The sequence below is a fragment of the Ranitomeya imitator genome, chromosome 4, assembly GCF_032444005.1.
Source record: "Ranitomeya imitator isolate aRanImi1 chromosome 4, aRanImi1.pri, whole genome shotgun sequence".
Lineage (NCBI taxonomy): Eukaryota > Metazoa > Chordata > Amphibia > Anura > Dendrobatidae > Ranitomeya > Ranitomeya imitator.
This window is the reverse complement of record NC_091285.1, coordinates 685,519,736-685,538,636: the sequence shown is the minus strand read 5'-3', so window position 1 is coordinate 685,538,636 and position 18,901 is coordinate 685,519,736. Positions and strand designations below refer to the sequence as shown.

Sequence of the window (18,901 nt, the reverse complement as noted above, 5' to 3'; positions counted from 1 at the left end):
AAAGTGGATGCGATACACTGGGGACAAAAAGGAGATGTAACAAAAAGATGTTATTAATAATAGCAGCAAAGTATCAAATAAATATTAATATAATCTAATGTGTGATAATTATTTTGAGCTGGTCATATATCAGAAAAATCAATGATGAATATATATAGAGAAATATACCCTTGAGTCACCCCTTGACGAAGGCAGACGCCGAAACGCGCGTCGGGGTGGACGCATCCTTGGGGCAGCATTTGACATTATTATTGACAAAAAACATTTTTTTTTCTCTTTTTGCCATGCACTATTACTTTTCCTCTGCCATATATTATCTCACATGGTCACCAGTGATTTAAGGTGGCCAGATAGGCACCTGCACTTTATTATTATTTATTAATATTATAATTATCTTTTCTTATCATACTTCTTATCTGCCTTTCCTGCTATATGCTATTTTTTTAAGGATCCAATCCTCTATATACATTCATGATTAGTTTCTTGTGATCAAACTAATTATCATGCATTAGATTATATTGATATTTATTTGATACTTTGCTGCTACTTTTGTTACATCTCCCATCTGTCCCCAGTGTATTGCGTCCACTTTTTTGTCCTCTGAGTGCTTATTTCCATCTTTACCCACATTTTAATATTACTGTACCTAAGAAAATCTGCTTTTCTTTTTACTGATTGGGTTCTAAATGCGACTTTCATTCTTCGTTTTTGATGATTGGAATCTGCATAATCGTACTAACCTGGCAAATTATACTGTCAGGTGAGTTTTCTCATATTTTAAATATGGCAAATAAAAAAAAAAATTGTAAAATTGCACTTTTTTTCTGCAATTCAACCATTCAACGCACTTGCAATTTTTTTCCTGTTTTGCGGTGAATCACGTGATAAAATGAAAGGTGTCACTCAAAATTACCACTTGTCCTGCAAAATACAAGACTTGACATGGCTTCACTGATTGAAAAATAAATAATGTGTGGCTCTTGGATTAAGGAGAGGAAAAAAATGACAGCAAAAAACTGGTAAATAGCCAAGACGCGCAGGAGTTAAAGTAAGTACTCCCAAATATGACTTAAACTGATGAAGTATTGAGCAAAATGTAGGTGCACAACTATAGCTGAGGTTACATGCGGGTTGGATTATGACTAGTGTTGAGCATTCCGATACCGCAAGTATCGGGTATCGGCCGATACTTGCGGTATCGGAATTCTGATACCGAGATCCGATACTTTTGTGGTATCGGGTATCGGTATCGGATACATAGAGATGTGTAAAATAAAGAATTAAAATAAAAAATATTGATATATTTACCTCTCCGGCGGCCCCTGGACTCAGCGCGGGTAACCGGCAGGCTTCGTTGTTCAAAATCAGCGCTTTTAGGACCTGAGAATCACGTCCCGGCTTCTGATTGGTCGCGGGCCGCCCATGTGACCGCCACGCGACCAATCACAAGCCGCGACGTCACCGCAAGCTATTAACGCGCTCATTTTTGAAAAATGAGCGCGTTAATGACTTTCAAAGACGTAGCGGCTTGTGATTGGTCGCGGCCACGCGACCAATCACAAGCCGCGACGTCACCGCAAGCTATTAACGCGCTCATTTTTAAAAATGAGCGCGTTAATGGCTTTCAAAGACGTAGCGGCTTGTGATTGGTCGCGTGGCCGCGACCAATCACAAGCCGCGACATCACCGCAAGCTATTAACGCGCTCATTTTTAAAAATGAGCGCGTTAATGACTTTCAAAGACGTAGCGGCTTGTGATTGGTCGCGGCCACGCGACCAGTCACAAGCCGCTACGTCTTTGAAAGTCATTAACGCGCTCATTTTTAAAAATGAGCGCGTTAATAGCTTGCGGTGACGTCGCGGCTTGTGATTGGTCGCGTGGCGGTCACATGGGCGGCCCGCGACCAATCAGAAGCCGGGACGTGATTCTCAGGTCCTAAAAGCGCTGATTTTGAACAAAGAAGCCTGCCGGTTACCCGCGCTGAGTTCAGGGGCCGCCGGAGAGGTAAATATATCAATATTTTTTATTTTAATTCTTTATTTTACACATCCCTATGGATCCCAGGGCCTGAAGGAGAGTTTCCTCTCCTTCAGACCCTGGGAACCATGAGAATACCTTCCGATACTTGATGTCCCATTGACTTGTATTGGTATCGGATATCGGTATCGGCGATATCCGATATTTTTCGGGTATCGGCCGATACTATCCGATACCGATACTTTCAAGTATCGGACGGTATCGCTCAACACTACTCAACACTAATTATGACCTGAGGGCATTAAATTATGCCTCTGGCATGAAAACAATGTTGGATATGTAAAGTTCTAATCTATTAAAATGAAGTAGTTTACAGAGATCCTCCTTCACCATGAAATAAGAACAACATTCCGAGAGGCTTAAATTATCTAATTTTTGCAAACCAAATTAAGAAATTCTAAGTTTTTCGAAAGGTTTGGTCTATCAAGATCCTTATTTGTTATTCAGTCAAAAAAAGACCTATCAATGATGCCTGCGCCTTTGGAGGACCCAACTCATCTCTTTACTACTTTGGCAGCTCATTGATTTAACTGATAACTGTGCAATACTGTATTTCTCCTTTGGGGGTGCTGTAGGGAAACTAAACACTTAGTGAATGGTTCTCCCATAGATTAAAGCCAGAAAATTTTAAGCCAGAGCACATTTTTGGGTATTAAAGAGACGATTGATTGGCAGCCTCATGTCAAGATAACAAAGGGAGCAGTCTGAGAGTAGAGTAAAAGAACAATCCACCTCACTATTAGTTCCGTTATACAGACAGTGATCAATGAGCAATCAGATCAATGATCAATGAGTCAGAAATGAGGCATCAATGCCCAGGACATAATATAAACCAGGACACCGTCCCCTCACCGGGTACCATTTATAAAACTGGCATTTAGTTTTTTCTTTTGGGGTAGAAGTGAATTTGGTTTGGGTCCTCCTTGGGCACCAAGGTCTGGGCGCAATTGTTATCATTGCACTTTTTATATCCACCTATCTTAACACAAGCTTTCTAATAAATGTCATAAATCTGAAGACACAAAAGAGAATGGTAAAACCAAAAACACTCAGTTTGAAAAAATGTTTGCAGTAATCCGCAAGTGCTAGTAAAAGATGTAAATAACAGGGTATTTGGTTGATACGTTTTTTGCAAAAAATGTATACTAAGCTGCTCTACCAATCTTCACGGTATACCCATATCAGAGCAGTCCTAACTAATGTATGCAATCCCTATCTGATGTATTTAAAAACCTGATCATCTGTATATTACCTGTGTGAACAGGGTTCAGAGAGGAAAAATCCATGTGTGCATACAGGGTAGAACAGCTTTTGTGCAGATAGCCCAAGAGGAGTGGTGGAACTCCCCAGTCTTGTAGACACAAGAGAACAATCATGGAAACAGGAACACATGGGCTACTTGCACAGTGAACAAGTCTGTAAGAACATGTTCACACACCACCAAGAAATCTGAAGACACAAAAGAGAATGGTAAAACCAAAAACACTCAGTTTGAAAAAATGTTTGCAGTAATCCGCAAGTGCTAGTAAAAGATGTAAATAACAGGGTATTTGGTTGATACGTTCTTTGCAAAAAATGTATACTAAGCTGCTCTACCAATCTTCACGGTATACCCTTATCAGAGCAGTCCTAACTAATGTATGCAATCCCTATCTGATGTATTTAAAAACCTGATCATCTGTATATTACCTGTGTGAACAGGGTTCAGAGAGGAAAAATCCATGTGTGCATACAGGGCAGAACAGCTTTTGTGCAGCTAGCCCAAGAGGAGTGGTGGAACTCCCCAGTCTTGTAGACACAAGAGAACAATCATGGAAACAGGAACACATTGTTTTTGGTTTTACCATTCTCTTTTGTGTCTTCAGATTTCTTGGTGGTGTGTGAACATGTTCTTACAGACTTGTTCACTGTGCAAATAGCCCATGTGTTCCTGTTTCCATAAATGTCATAAATGTCTGATCTAAATATACCTTATCCTTTATTTACATAAAAATGGAAGACCCCTTTAGTACAATTTTATCTGAACCCTTAGCGAGAACCTCAACAACAGCTGAGGAACAAATCTTACGTCTTACAGATGACAGGTTCAGGGCTCTCCTTGTAACTGATCTTGGTGTATACTTTGTCCACGTGAACGGGGATCACCACCCCGATTATTATATTCCCATCCAAGGACATGCCCGTGAGCTCGCTGCTGTCCAGTCGGCAGCCATGTCCAATGCAGTCACAGAGTTGTAAGAAGCACAGCATGAAGAGAAGTCGCATTGTCTGTAGGAAATGAGGCGTTAGATGAACAAGAGGTCATACGTGGAGATGGTATTGTAGGGTTTACAATACGAAATCAGAACAATAGTATATTATACTAGAATTCATCTGACTTGGGGTTATGCATTCTGTAGACACGGGAATGTAGCGTTGACCGGTTGTGTTGTCTCAGTAGAAAAATTGTAAACGTCATGCGTATTAAATTATGACCATAAAGACAACAATTGAACAGAAAGACTGGCAGGCCCATAGTCAAGTTTTCTCATCAGTAGACCTTGAATGGGGGACCAAAGCCCTACGCACTGTCTTCTACCTCCCAACATCACGGGCGCGTCTTCTTATTTCTGGTTCTAGAGTGTCATGCCGCAACTATGATGTCGCAGCGGGCCTAGTAATCCTAAGAAGGGCTTTAACTGCCAGCAGGTTGGTAGAGATCTGCAATTCTTGGATCCTGTAGCTACAGACTACTGACATGGTTAATGGATTCAACAAATCTTTTTAATCAACTCTAGTAAATAAATATATAAATTACTATGTATAAACTTGAAGACCATCTCTTCCCCCAAATCCTCATCCTCTATTTCATTCATTTCTTCAGCTTACAGATGAATTAAAGCTTCAAATAAATTTACTTTTATAGAAACTAAACACTAATTCCTTGAGGTGTTTTTTTTTTACAGTTTTCTGGTATAAAATAGTTTAATAAGCCATAACATTTTTAGGTAATTTTGAAGTTGCACAAAAGTTTTGCGACAATCAACATTTTCATGCTAGTCCCGGTCAGCTTTACCATCGTCATAGTGGGGAGAAGATGCACCCTTTCGTTTTATTCATAAAAATTTACTTTAGTGGCACAATTTTCAACAGAAATGTACTACAGTCCGAGACAAGAATAGATTCTTGGTGGAGGAGCATGGAGCCAGTAAGATGCACTTAACTCATTAAGTGGCATGCCCGGCCTAATGAATTAGACGTGCCACTTCATTAAAACTAGCATGTACAAAGCTGCTCTTTGTAAATCAGTCACAATTAGTGTTGAGCATTCCGATACTGCAAGTATCGGGTATCGGCCGATATTTGCTGTATCGGAATTCCGATACCGAGTTCCGATATTTTTGTGATATCGGAAATCGGTATCGGAGTGTGCGGTGCGTGTGGTTCCAAGGGTCTGGAGGAGACGAAAGTCTCCTTCAGGCCCTGGAATCCATATTAATGTAAAAAATAAAAAATAAAAATAAAAAATATGGTTATACTCACTCCTCCGAAGAACCCTGGCTGTCCCCGCTGCAAGCGTCCGCCTCCGTTCCTGAGAATGTAGTGAGTGAAGGACCTTCGATGACGTCGCGGTCAGGTGAGCGGTCACCTGACCGCGACGTCATCGAAGGTCGTTCACTCACTGCAATTCTCAGGAACGGAGGTGGACGCTTGCAGCGGTGACAGCCAGGGTTCGTCGGAGGGGTGAGTATAGCCATATTTATTATTTTCATTCTTTATTTTTTACATTAATATGCATCCCAAGGCCTGAAGGAGAGTTTCCTCTCCTTCAGACCCCGGGAACCATTGAGGATACATTCCGATATTTGTGTCCCATTGACTTGTATTGGTATCGGGTATAGGTATCGGCGAGATCCGATATTTTGCCGGTACCATCCGATACCGATACTTTCAAATATCGGAAGGTATCGCTCAACACTAGTCACAATGCATTCGATGTGTGCCAAAACCACTAAGTTCTCAAAAAGAAAGGTGCAGAAATCGAAGTTATTAATGTATCTCCTTGTTTCAGAAACTCATTTAGATAACTCAAAATGAAGAGCCTTTGTGACAGAGTTAAGACTTCAATTTCCATGCACATTTCTTTATGGGTGCAGTCAGACAGCCATAAAATACGGATGACGAGTACATTGCAACGTTCGGACTGGCTGGCGGCTCTCCTCACCGAAGAGTGACAGCTGCATAGAAATGCATGCTGCCACACTCTGATCAGGAGAGCCACCGGTTATATGGCTGTCTGACTGCGCTCTATAAAAAAGGCAATGAATCAGGAGGTGCTGCATGTTTTCCAGCACAATTCCGCACTTATTCTGTGGGTAACCCCTTTAGTTAGCGTTCCTGTACTTAAAATTGACCTAAACATGTAGTCTACCATGATAAAAAAAGACACTAGATAATAATAGCAACATTTCAATTACATACTTAACAAACTTAAAAGTCTTAACCTTACCTTTAGATTATTGGCTGGGGATTCCTTGGAGGTCAATAGCTTTTGGAACCAAGATATTGGAAACCCTTTATCAAGGCGTCACCTTCACAGAGTCCAGATTCCCCTCTTTATAGATACCATCTTCGTACAATTTTCAGATTCAAAGAAACATACAATCAGTTGAAAAACAGTCATATAGTATATGCTTCACTCAACACCCTTTTTTTCCACCTTCTACCAAAGTGTAGCCGCTGAGGAGCCTTCTCTAACCAATGGCTCGAAGTATTGAAGTTAACAAATATCTTGAAAAATGAACACTTTCAATCACAGTTGATCACACCCAGATTTTTGGGCATGCTGACAGATACAAATATGAGAATCTGGTAAGTGTTAATCAGCTCAACGCTTTTAATAAAGGGTTATTCCAGATCTACCTCCATCAATCACACACACATTCGACAGGTATATGTAGATATTTCCATTTCAGAAATAGGCAGCACCGGAATAACCTTCTACAAATACATTCCCAGTACTCTTCCAGGAGAGAGCAATGGAAAGTTTAGCTCTTCCAATTCTTTTTTTTTTTTGTGCAACCATCATGACTCTAGTCAATGCTAAAGCCTACGAAGAGAGCATCTTGGAGATTAAACGCAGGGCCACTCACAGTCTGAATCGCAATCATTATTAGCTTTAGAAAAAGGTATGGCTGAGGATCTTCTGACATTGTCCCCACTGCCTTCACTTTGGAAGAATCAAAAGATTAAACATATAACACTGTCCTCAACATCTATCCTAATGATGACTCAATTGGAACAGCTTCTCTTGGTCTACCATCTAACCTCAATTGCTAATGCAAAAAACATTATCTTTGGACAACCTCCCTTGCCAAATCAACTCACTTCCAAAGGATTTCCAAACCAACTATCAACCTTTCTACTCCCGGGCACTACAGGGCGTCTTAGACTCCAGGACCCCTTTGACAGCACCATTACTTGTACATATGACTAGTGCTATGCATGACTGTGACCCACTGGGAATTGCTCGTCTACGATGACCCAATTGGTGTAGTGACTAACATTGTGCAAAGTATGATAATCCACTCATTAAACTGGGATGTGGTGTCATAGTAGGGGAAGCCCCCCTAGCTGCCTGAAACAACAGCAGTTTCCTCTCTGTTGCTTCCCTTTTGTGACATATGGTTCTGGGCTGGTTTAGTTGGTGAATAAAATCTGAAAGTGTTCGAATTCGTATGGAACCTTGAATTTCAAGAAAGTCACTAGAACTTGAGTGACCTCAGCTGTCAGCTTCCTCAATGATGTCCATGAATAATGCTACTTCTTGAAAAAAAGGGAGGAAGGGATAGAGAAGGTGCTCCCTAGTGTAATATCATTAGGTTACAAGAGAGAGGAGGACATGTACATACAATACGTCTATGAGCCGGTTATCTCAGATGAGGAGACCTAGCAGACGGGCTGGGTATTCTGATCTGAGCACAGACCGAATTTCATGGATTCGTGAAAGATTGCTATGATATAACTCTTATCCAGTGGCCATGTTGGTAGTCTGTGGTCACCAGATCAGATCTCTGCTAACTGTCTTCTGTGAAGGTTTGCAGGTTTCTGGTCCTGCAGTCTATGAACTATTTTATTCAACTAATTGCTATATCTCCTAAAGATTTGTCTCATATTAGTCTCCAGGAAAAACAGTATGTATCTCATACGGGAAAACCTGAGTGAGTAATAAGACATCATGAAATGGAGGCTGTCCCTAATAAAGCATGGGGCTTTGGTAGGTCATGTGTTCAGGCCTGGATTGATAGGCAGGTTTGGGTAACAGGCCTGTCCTTCCTTTCTGGCCTAGTGTTCTGTAGTCATCAATCAGTACAAGTTTTAGGCTGGATCATTACAGGTGAAAGAAAGGAGCACACTGTGTGGATGGTGGTTGGAGGAAAGTGTCTGAAGAGGCAAAAGGTGTCCTCTAAATGGATGACTACTGAGGTCCACTTGCCTCAAAGAGGTGCAATGGACGCAAGGTCTTAAAAAAAGCACCAAAAAAGCCCAGCGTGATCAAAACTTTTGTGTCACTGTCTCTTACTGCATTTATCCCTTTGCCTACCCACTACACAGCTTATTCCACAGCATGATCATACTGGCAGTATCACACATGAAGGGATTAGGTACACAGCTCAGCAGACAGTATCACTCATGACGGATTGGAAAAACAGCTCAGAAGTCAAAATCACACTCTATAAGAGTAGATACACTGCTGAACAGTCAGTATTACCCATGGTAGGATTAGATTCACAGGTCAGCAGTACCCAGTCCCTAAATCTCGCAGTATTAGCCCAATAGGTGAATTCTGCACTCACCTCATATCCTTCCAACACTTTCTCCTGTTGTTAATGCAGTCACTTATTATATGGAAGCTCCTGTCTGTCTTGGGAATCTCACTGATAATTACCCAGGTCGGTGCTGGAGGAAATGACACCGGCTCAATCCCACTGGAGACATTATCAGGAGAAATATATAATTATGTAATGATTAGTGATGGACGAGCACTAAAATGCTCGGGTGCTCGTTGCTCGGGTCGAGCAGATTGGAATACTCGGGTACTCGACCCAAGCAACGAGTCCAATGTAAGTCTATTGGAAACCCGAGTATTTTTACCGCGATCCCCCCCGGGGGTCCTTGTAAGGTCTTAAAATGTCAGAAAATTATGGAACCACTGCTCAACTGACAAGGGAACATCATGGGGATCGCCCCTGGAAGCATTCCTGACTCCTATGTAACAGCTGTAAGCAATGTAGTCAGAGTTTAACGCCATTTGTACAGGTGCACCAACAAACATACAAAACCAAAGTGGATTTTGCAGGGAAATATGTTAAGGTACATCCTTTCCAGGGTAATAAGTTGTATATAAGGCAAAATAATTAACTCCAGACCAAAATGTTCCTCCACCACTTTGGCTATGTTCACACGCATCGTTTTTGATGCGTTTTTCAACTTTTACATTGCTTTCAACCAATACAAATGCATTCACTGGGAAATGTCATTGTTACATTTAACACCCCTAGCTGGCCATGTGGTGTGTGACACATAAGCAGACCCATCTTGTTTCATTTATGAAGGAGGAACTCTTTCATTCACAAAGCCTATTTTTAGAAGGGCATCAGGCGGCATTAATATTCTTAAAGGGCCATTATTAAACAGTGGGTCTCCTATGCTGTTATTGCCTGTGCAGTGAGTGGCTGGGCTGCTAAGAATTATGACGCACCACAATACTTCTTTTACGAGAGGTACAGGAGGGCTTCCTGAAAAAATGTTGCATTGAATGCAAGGCCTGCCCTGCTATCAAGTCATATGCATCCCAAGAATCCTTTTGAACCCAGATACTGGATGGCCACAAGAAAACCCACTTCAGATTCTTCAGTTGGTCCTGCCATACTGTTTTCTTATGTACTGACTGCAAGGCCTATATTGCTACCCAGTCATATGCACCCCAAGAATCCTTTGAAGCCAGGTACTGGATGGCCACGGGAAAACCCACTTCACATTCTTCAGTTGTACTGTCATACTGTTTCCTTATGCATTGAATGCAAGGGCCGCCTTAACCCAAATTTGCATGCACACCAATCCCCTCTTGGAAGAACCATGGATAAGGGCCTCATAAAAAAAAAACTGTCCCATCACAAAGGAGCGGGTCTCCTATACTCGTAATGCCCATACACTAAGTGCATAGGCTGACCAGCATTTCCCCATGGGGGATACATTTTTTAAAAATATTTAACAGGGATCATAGACACCCTGTTAGGGCTAGCGAAACGCACCAAGTATAGATAGGTAGCTACAAGGTGCGTTCGCAGCCCGGGGTCCACCGTGCAGAGATATATGCGGCAAAGTAACGGCGGATAACCTCTGAGCTCACACGTGGGTTAAGCTTCACCCCGTGTGAACTGGAAGCGATCTCTGTTGACTCATAGAGTCATGCTGTACACAAAACTATTACCCTGACTACGGGTTGTGCTTTCTCTGGAACTCTTCTGTGCTAACCGCACACATGAAGGAACCAGATGCTAAGCCAAGGCTAATTGCCCCCACTGATGCTAGCTGCCTGCCTGAGTGTACAGTCCCAAAGCTACAGCCTCAAACCACATATATATAGAGTGGTATAGTATCCACTGGCATAAGCCAAACACATTGATACATTCGGCCATGCAAACCTTTTATAGTTGCAGCTTTACAGGACCTTCCTGGTGGACCAATAAGAGCTGCAACAGGGCCTGAGCGTGTGATCTCCGACCTCCAATGAGAGGTCATCCCGTTGGCATGCTCAGTGCCTGAAAAGCAGGACTTAGTCCCAGAAAAGCCTGCTTGCCGCTGACCAGGGCTGGCTACAAGAGCAGAGCCTGGAAAGGCAACAGCAACCATTCGCACAGCATCAGGCTGAGCCAGATGCTGGGACCGACGTCTCCGCTGAGCAGGTTCCACTGCGGCTGGAGGAGAATAGGAGACTGCAGCAGAGATGGTTCGAGATCCCCCCTGTGCAGCGGCAGGAACTCAACACCTAACACACCCTTGCCAAAAAATTGTCTGTCTGTAGCAGCACGGAACACGTGAAACCTGGTGATCTAGTGGTGGAAAATTATGAGAGGTGGAGGAAGGCCTCATTAAAAAGTAGGCCCAATTTAAAGGAGCGTGTCTCCTAGACTTTTAATGCTCATGCACGAAGTGCTAGGGTTGACAAACATTTCCCCATGGGGGTTACAGTTTAAAAAATTTATTCATGGGTATCATACACACCCTTGCCCAAAAATTGAAAGCCTGTAGCAGCATACAACACGTTCACCATGGTGTTCGAGTGGCTGAGAATGATGATATGTGGAGGAAGGCATTATTAAAAACTAGGCCCAATGATAAGGAGCGGGTCTCCTAGACAAGTAATGGCCATACACGCAGTGCATGGGCTGACAAACATTTCCCCAAGGCGGATACATTTTTAAAAAATATACTATGGGCATCATAGACACCCTTGCCAAAAATTGGACTGCCTATAGCAGCACAGAACATGTTCAGTGTAGTGATCTAGTGGTGGAGAATGAGGAGACATTGCTGAAGGCCTCATTAAAACTAGGCCCAATATAAATAAGTGAGTCTCCTAGACTTGTAATGCCCACACATGCAGTGCATGGGCTGACAAACATTTCCCCAAGAGGTATACATTTTTATAAATATACTATGGGCATCATAGACACCCTTGCGAAAGCTTGGACTGCCTGTAGCGGCCCAGAAGACGTTAAGCCTGGTGATCTAGTGGTGGTGAAACATTGCTGAAGGCCTCATTAAAAACTTGGCCCAATGTAAAGGAGCATGTCTCCTAGACTTGTAATGCCCATACACGAAGTGGTAGGGCTGACAAACATTTCCCCATGGGGGTTACAGTTTAAAAAATTTAAAAATTTATTCATGGGTATCATACCCTTGCACAAAAATTGAATGGCTGTAGCAGCATGATGATATGTGGAGGAAGGCATTATTAAAAACTAGGCCCAATGTTAAGGAGCGGGTCTCCTAGACAAGTAATGCTCATACACTAAGTGTATAAGCTGACAAACATTTTCCCATGGGGGGTACATTTTTAAAAAAACTACTCTGGGGATCATAGACACCCTTGCCAAAAAATTGACTGTCTGCAGCAGCACGGAACACGAGAACCATGGTGATCTAGTGGTGGAGAATGAGGAGAAATTGCTGAAGGCCTCATTAAAAATTAGGCCCAATGTAAAGGATTGTATCTCCTACACTTGTAATGCCCAAACACGCAGTGCATGGGCTGGCAAACATTTCCCCAAGGGGGATACATTTTTGTTAAATATACTATGAGCATCATAGACACCCTTGCCAAAACACGGACTGCCTGTAGCGGCACAGAAGACGTTAAGCCTGGTGATCTAGTGGTGGAGAATGAGGAGACATAAAGCTCAATCATAATGAAATCAAACAAATAAATAAAGGATGTGAATCCACTGATGAAACTAAATAACAACAATGAGGGGCGAACACAGGTTCATAGATTTGAAGCCAGAATGTGTCCAATGAGACATTTTTATCCCTACCGTAGCAACAGCTCAGCTCAAAGATAGGGCTATAAATAAAAGTATACTGTATTTTCCAGCATATAAGATGACTTTTTATCCCCTGAAAATCTTCTCAAAAGTCGGGGGTCGTCTTATACGCCGGGTACGGCGTGTGCAGGGAGTGGTCCTGGATGGTTCCCAGGGTCTGGAGGAGAGGAGACTCTCCTTCAGGCCCTGGGATCCATATTCATGTAAGAAAAAAAAGAATAAAAATAAAAAATAGGGATATATTTACCTTCCGACGGCCCCCGACTCTCAGTGGTGCAAGCAGCTGCTTCCGTTCCCAAGGATGCATTTCGCAAAGGACCGAAGATGATTGTCTTTACTTTGGGCATAACATTTCAAGCATAACCAAGAATGGAAAACAAGAACAAAAGCAACCGTTTAGCATGTGCACAGAGGAAAAAGGGCAATAGCTCAGCAGACAGGAGAACTGACCACGCTGCAATAAGTCACTAGATCGAATCCGCAAATCGAGCCATGACAGCCCTCCTGATTGCCTGCACTAGAAGATGTAATTCTGATACTTGTAGGGCATTATGGTTTACTCTACATGGTCATATCTGTCGTCATTATCCCACTCTGTGAGTATTCAGCAGTATGTGAAATGGCGCTGGTAATTTTTTTGGGTGATCCTCACAAATTAAACGGCAAAGTGTTTGAATTCGCAGTTATTAGCATATTTTTGGAAATTTGACTCAAAGACAATCTTTCAGAGACTGATCCACTAATCTCTATTGCTCACCACAATATAAATAAAGTCCATCAAAAAAGGAGTCAGGATGTTTTGTCCTATAACAATTCCTTCTCAACACTTTGCATTAGGTTCCTTTACTGCCTGTCTAGAAGGAGATTTTAAAGATGCTCTGGATTGTTGGAGACAGAAATTTTGTTTCTTTCGCTAAAGCTAATAGAACTGAAAGTGGCAAACCTGACAAACAGTATCTGAACACAAAGAAAAAAACACAAAAATTGAGCTTGAACACAATCCTGACTAAACACTCAGTCATCGTCACCATATCTAAGTCAGACTTAAATGGCCTTGGATGATGAAGTTAGTGAGGTATACCAAGCAACTTATGAAACCTGATGAAGTACAGCAAATGAACTACAGCCATAAGGAGAGGGATCAAAGTCTGACCTTGGAGTTGAGATGGGTGCGTAACAGAGTCTCTCAATTAGACCAGGGTCACACTTGCGAGTGTGATGTGAGAAATTTGCATGAGTCTCTTGCATTAATACCCAACACTGCCGCCGTCACTCCGGACCGGAGCATGTGGTAGTGCCGGGTACTGATGCGAGAGACTCGTGTGAGTTTCTCACATCACCCTCGGAAGTGTGACCCCGGCCTTACTGGTGGATTGGCACATAAATGAAAAATGGCCGGAGAGTTGAGATAAAAAAATCTGCTGATGTTCAAATTCGAGATTAAAGGAGATTTAATTATTATACTGCGATGCTAGTATAAATTCCTAATGGGGCTACAGCAGCTAGATTTTGATGTATGGCTTTTCAGTGTTGTGTCTTACATAATTAAATCAGGTCAACTCAACAGTTTTTTTTAATAATATTTTTATCATGATAACACCCTATTGCTCCTTTCCGTTCCCTTTGCTATTTCTCTACAATGAGATTCATATTTGAATTACTAGATGTTAGTGGTCGAGTTCCCGCTTCTGCACAGGGGGAATCTTGGTCCGTTTCTGCTGTGATTTCCCATTCTTTTCCTGCCGCAGTGGAGCCTGCTCAGCAGAGACGTCGGTCCTTGCGTCTGGCTCAGTCTCACTCTGTGCTTAGGCTTGCTGTTGCTTCTCCAGCTTTTGCCATTAAAGCCAGTGCTGGGCAGCAGTGAGCGGACGCTTTTGGGACTAAGTCCTGCTTTTTCCATTCTGAGCATGCCCAGCGTGAGATCTCCCATTGGAGATCGAGGGTCACATGCTCAGATGCTGCAGCAGTTCCCTGTATGCAAAGTTGGAGAAGTGTGTGTTTGAGCAGGAGTCTTTACCATTCCTGGGCTATATCATCTCGGCTCAGGGATTGGCTATGGATCCTGCCAAACTACAGGCTGTGATGGACTGGCAAGAACCCCATTCTCTTAAAGCGGTGCAGTGCTTTATGGGGTTCATAAATTATTATCGCCAGTTCATCCCCCACTTCTCAACTTTGGTAGCTCCCTTGGTATCCCTCACCAAGAAGGGAGCGAATCCCAAATTGTGGTCGGAAGAGGTCTCCAAGGCCTTCACTTCTATAAAGTCCCATTTTGCTAGCGCTCCCATCTTACATTGTCCCGATGTGGATAAGCCATTCCTTATGGAGGTGGATGCCTCATCCATTGGTGCTGGAGCAGTCCTCTATCAAAAGGATGCTCAAGGTCGGAAGCATCCATGCTTCTTCTTCTCAAAGACCTTCACACCAGCGGAGAGAAATTACTGCATCGGGGATAGGGAGTTGCTAGCAATGAAGTTGGCCTTTTCGGAGTGGAGACATCTTTTGGAAGGTGCTCGGTTTCCCTTCCAAGTCTTCACGGACCACAAAAATTTGGTCTATTTGCGTACAGCCCAGCGGCTGAATTCTCGTCAGGCCAGATGGTCCTTGTTCTTCTCCCGGTTCCACTTCACTCTCCATTATCTCGCCGGGGAGAAGAACATTCGTGCTGACGCTCTCTCTCGCTCCCTTGTGTCAACTGAGGAGGAGGAAGAGGAGCCTCGGCTTATTGTCCCTTCAGAGAGTCTGAGAACCATAGCTCTGGTTTCGCTAGAGTCTGTGCCTCCGGGCAAGACTTTTGTTCCCATCAATTTGCGACCGGAGGTTCTGTCTTGGGCTCATTCGTCCAGAGTGGGTGGACACTTTGGGGCAAAGAGAACATCTGAGTTGCTGGCGAGAATGTACTGGTGGCCACATATGGTTCGTGATGTTGGAGACTATGTTTGGGCATGTGTCTCCTGTGCCAATAATAAGTCTCCTCGTCAACGGCCAGCTGGATTGTTATATCTAGGGTTGAGTGACTTTTCTTTTTATAGGATCGGGTCGGGTTTCACGAAACCCGACTTTTTCAAAAGTCGGGTCGAGTGAAATCAGCCGATCCTATAGAAAAGTCGGGGTCGGGGTCGGCCGAAACACGAAACCCAATGCAGTGCATTGGGTTTCTAATGGTTCCCAGGGTCTGAAGGAGAGGAAACTGTCCTTCAGGCCCTGGGATCCATATTTAAGTGTAAAATAAAGAATCAAAATAAAAAATATTGATATACTTACCCTCGGACGCGCCCTGGTTCTCACCGGCAGCCTTCCTTCCTAAGAATGAGCGCCTGAAGGACCTTCGATGACGTCGCGGCTTGTGATTGGTCGCGTGAGCAGTCACATGGGCGTCACGTGACCAATCACAAGCCGCGACGTCATCTAAGGTCCTTCAGGCGCTGATTCTTAGGAAGGAAGGCTGCGGGTTAGAACCAGGGCGCGTCCGAGGGTGAGTATATACCTATTAGGAATATACTCACCCTCGGACGCACTCTCGGACGCTTCCTTCCTAAGAATTAGCGCCTGAAGGACCTTAGATGACGTCGCGGCTTGTGATTGGTCGCGTGACGCCCATGTGACCGCTCACGCGACCAATCACAAGCCGCGACGTCATCGAAGGCCCTTCAGTCACTCATTTTTAGAATGGAAGGCTGCCGGTGAGAACCAGGGCGCGTCCGAGGGTAAGTATATCAATTTTTTTTATTTTTATTCTTTATTTTACACTTAAATATAAATTCCGATACCGATTCCCGATATCTTAAACATATCGGAACTCGTATCGGAATGCCAATTCCAGATCAGAAGATCACCGACCTCATGGCTGACCCCACACAGGGGTCGGGTCGGGTTTCATGAAACCTGACTTTGCCAAAAGTCGGCGACTTCTGAGTCTAGCTGACCCGTTTCACTCAACCCTAGTTATATCCTCTGCCGGTGGCAGACAGGCCCTGGGAGATGGTCGGGATGGACTTTGTGGTGGGTTTGCCCAAGTCACATGGCTGTACTGTCATTTGGGTAATCACCGACCATTTTTCTAAAATGGTGCATTTGGTGCCGCTTCCTCGGCTACCTTCTGCATGGGTCTTGGCAGCGTTGTTTATTAAACATATCTTCCGCCTTCACGGTATGCCGGACAAAATTGTCAGTGATCGTGGTCCTCAGTTTGCGTCTCGGTTCTGGAGAGAGCTTTGTCATCTTCTCACTATTGAGTTAAATCTCTCTTCTGCTTATCATCCCGAGACAAATGAGTTGGTAGAGAGAGCCAACCAGACCTTGGTCACATATCTGCGACATTTTGTCTCTGCCAGGCAGGATGACTGGGCATCCTTGTTACCGTGGGCAGAGTTTGCCCTTAACAATGCTGTAGCCGATTCCACCAGTCAGACTCCTTTGCTCCTTAATTACGGCCAGCATCCACGGGTTCCAGTGCCTATGCCCGTGTCCTCTGCTGACTCCAGGGTGGCAGACTGGGCAGTGGAAGCACGAGGCATTTGGGACCGCACTCAGGATGCCATCCGGGCCTCCAAGGAGAGAATGAGGTCTTCCGCCGATGCACATCGGCGCCCTGCTCCGACCTTTGATCCTGGCGACTTAGTGTGGCTCTCCGCTCGTAAAATCAGGCTGCGTGTTGAGTCCACTAAGTTTGCTCCTCGCTACTTGGGTCCCTTCAAGGTCCTCGAACAGGTTAATCCTGTGGTTTACCGTCTAGCCCTTCCTCCACACCTAGGTATAACCGACACCTTTCATGTGTCCCTCCTTAAGCCCGTGTACATGTCCCGGTTTTCTGAGTCATCTACCGGGACGTCGGGTTCGTCTATGGACGATTACGAGGTGAACGCTATTTTGCGGTGCAAGGTGGTTCGTGGCAAAAAATTTTATTTGGTGGACTTACGGTCCTGAGGATAGATCCTGGGAGCCTGCTGAGCACAATCAGGCTCCGCAGCTCATTGCTGCCTTCGAGCGTAGTGAGGCCCAGGGGGGGGCCTGGGAGGGGGTGTGATGTTAGGGGTTGAGTTCCCGCTTCTACACAGGGGGAATCTCGGGCCGTTTCTGCTGCGGTCTCCCATTCTTCTCCTGCCGCAGTGGAACCTGCTCAGCAGAGACATCTGTCCTTGCATCTGGCTCAGTCTCACTCTGTGTTTAGGCTTGTTGTTGGTGCTTCTCCAGCTTTTGCCATTAAAGCCAGTGCTGGGCGGCAGCGAGCGGACACTTTTGGGACAAAGTCCTACTTTTTCCCTTCTGAGCATGCCCAGCGTGAGATCTCCCATTAGAGATCGAGGGTCACATGCTCAGATGCTGCAGCAGTTCCCATTGGTTCTCCTGGAGGGTCCTGAAAGGGCTAAGTTCTGTGGCAGCTGCCCATTGGTCCTTTATTGGAGGGTCCTGAACGTACTGCAGCTATATAAGCTTTGCATGACCGCACGGCCATGCGCTAGTGTACATTTGTATATGTGTGTTTGTTGTGAGTGCAAGTCGTTCATTAAATACCCCTACCCTATTGTATGACTGTTCGCGTAAGGAGTATGGCTGCTACCTAGCGCCCGACTAATCACTCAATGTGTCACACACAAATCAGCGTCTATTGCTGTGACCGCCAGTGCGGCGCCACGCGCCAGTAGTGCACTTCCTAACCCACGTCCGGGTACTTAGTGGTGTCTGCCAGCACGGCACAGTTCGCACTTCAGTGCTCTTACTATACCTAACACACCCAGTTGCGGTGTGGTGCGCAAGTAGTCTGTACGGACTTCAACCCTGAGCCTTGGGATTGAGTTTGCTGACTCCTTGCTTGCACTTATTAGTGCGGTATTGCGGACCTGTGGCTTTACAGGGTTCGCTTCCACCGCCATATAGCGCTGCCATTTACTAGCAGCAGGTTTTTCACCTGCACGGTGGACCCCGTACTGCGAACGCACCAATATTATTTCATCTTATACTTGGTGCGTTCCGCCAGTCCTAACACTAGAATTTTCCTAGGAAACTCTATTTGCATTAAACAAGTTCTATGCAAATCTATTCTGACAGGAAAGTTTTGTTTGTATCCTTTATTCAGTTTTCCTTGGCCTTCAGCATTCCACTCTCATTGGTCTTCTGGTAGACTCTTCTGTTTTCATTTTATTTTCTTTATTCTTCTATCTTCTTCTTGTACTCAACCTCTGTCAGTGCCATTATTCACTCTACCCCATGCATCCACATAAGGCATGATGCGCCATTAATGACATTAATGATACTTATCACACTGCACATGGTA

At 44.2% G+C, this 18,901-nt stretch overlaps 1 protein-coding gene across 1 annotated transcript in view; it reads right to left on the bottom strand.

Moving 5' to 3' along the window:
* LOC138674697 (vomeronasal type-2 receptor 26-like) overlaps window positions 1-12,934 on the bottom strand; it is a 53,075-nt gene extending 40,141 nt beyond the window's left edge. The window contains exons 1-2 of the mRNA XM_069762513.1: window positions 12,875-12,934; window positions 4,107-4,306 (exon numbers count right to left, since the gene is read on the bottom strand). Coding sequence (XP_069618614.1) covers window positions 4,107-4,306; window positions 12,875-12,934 — 260 coding nt within the window. The remainder of the gene's footprint in view (window positions 1-4,106; window positions 4,307-12,874) is intronic.
* Window positions 12,935-18,901: the final 5,967 nt, after the last annotated feature.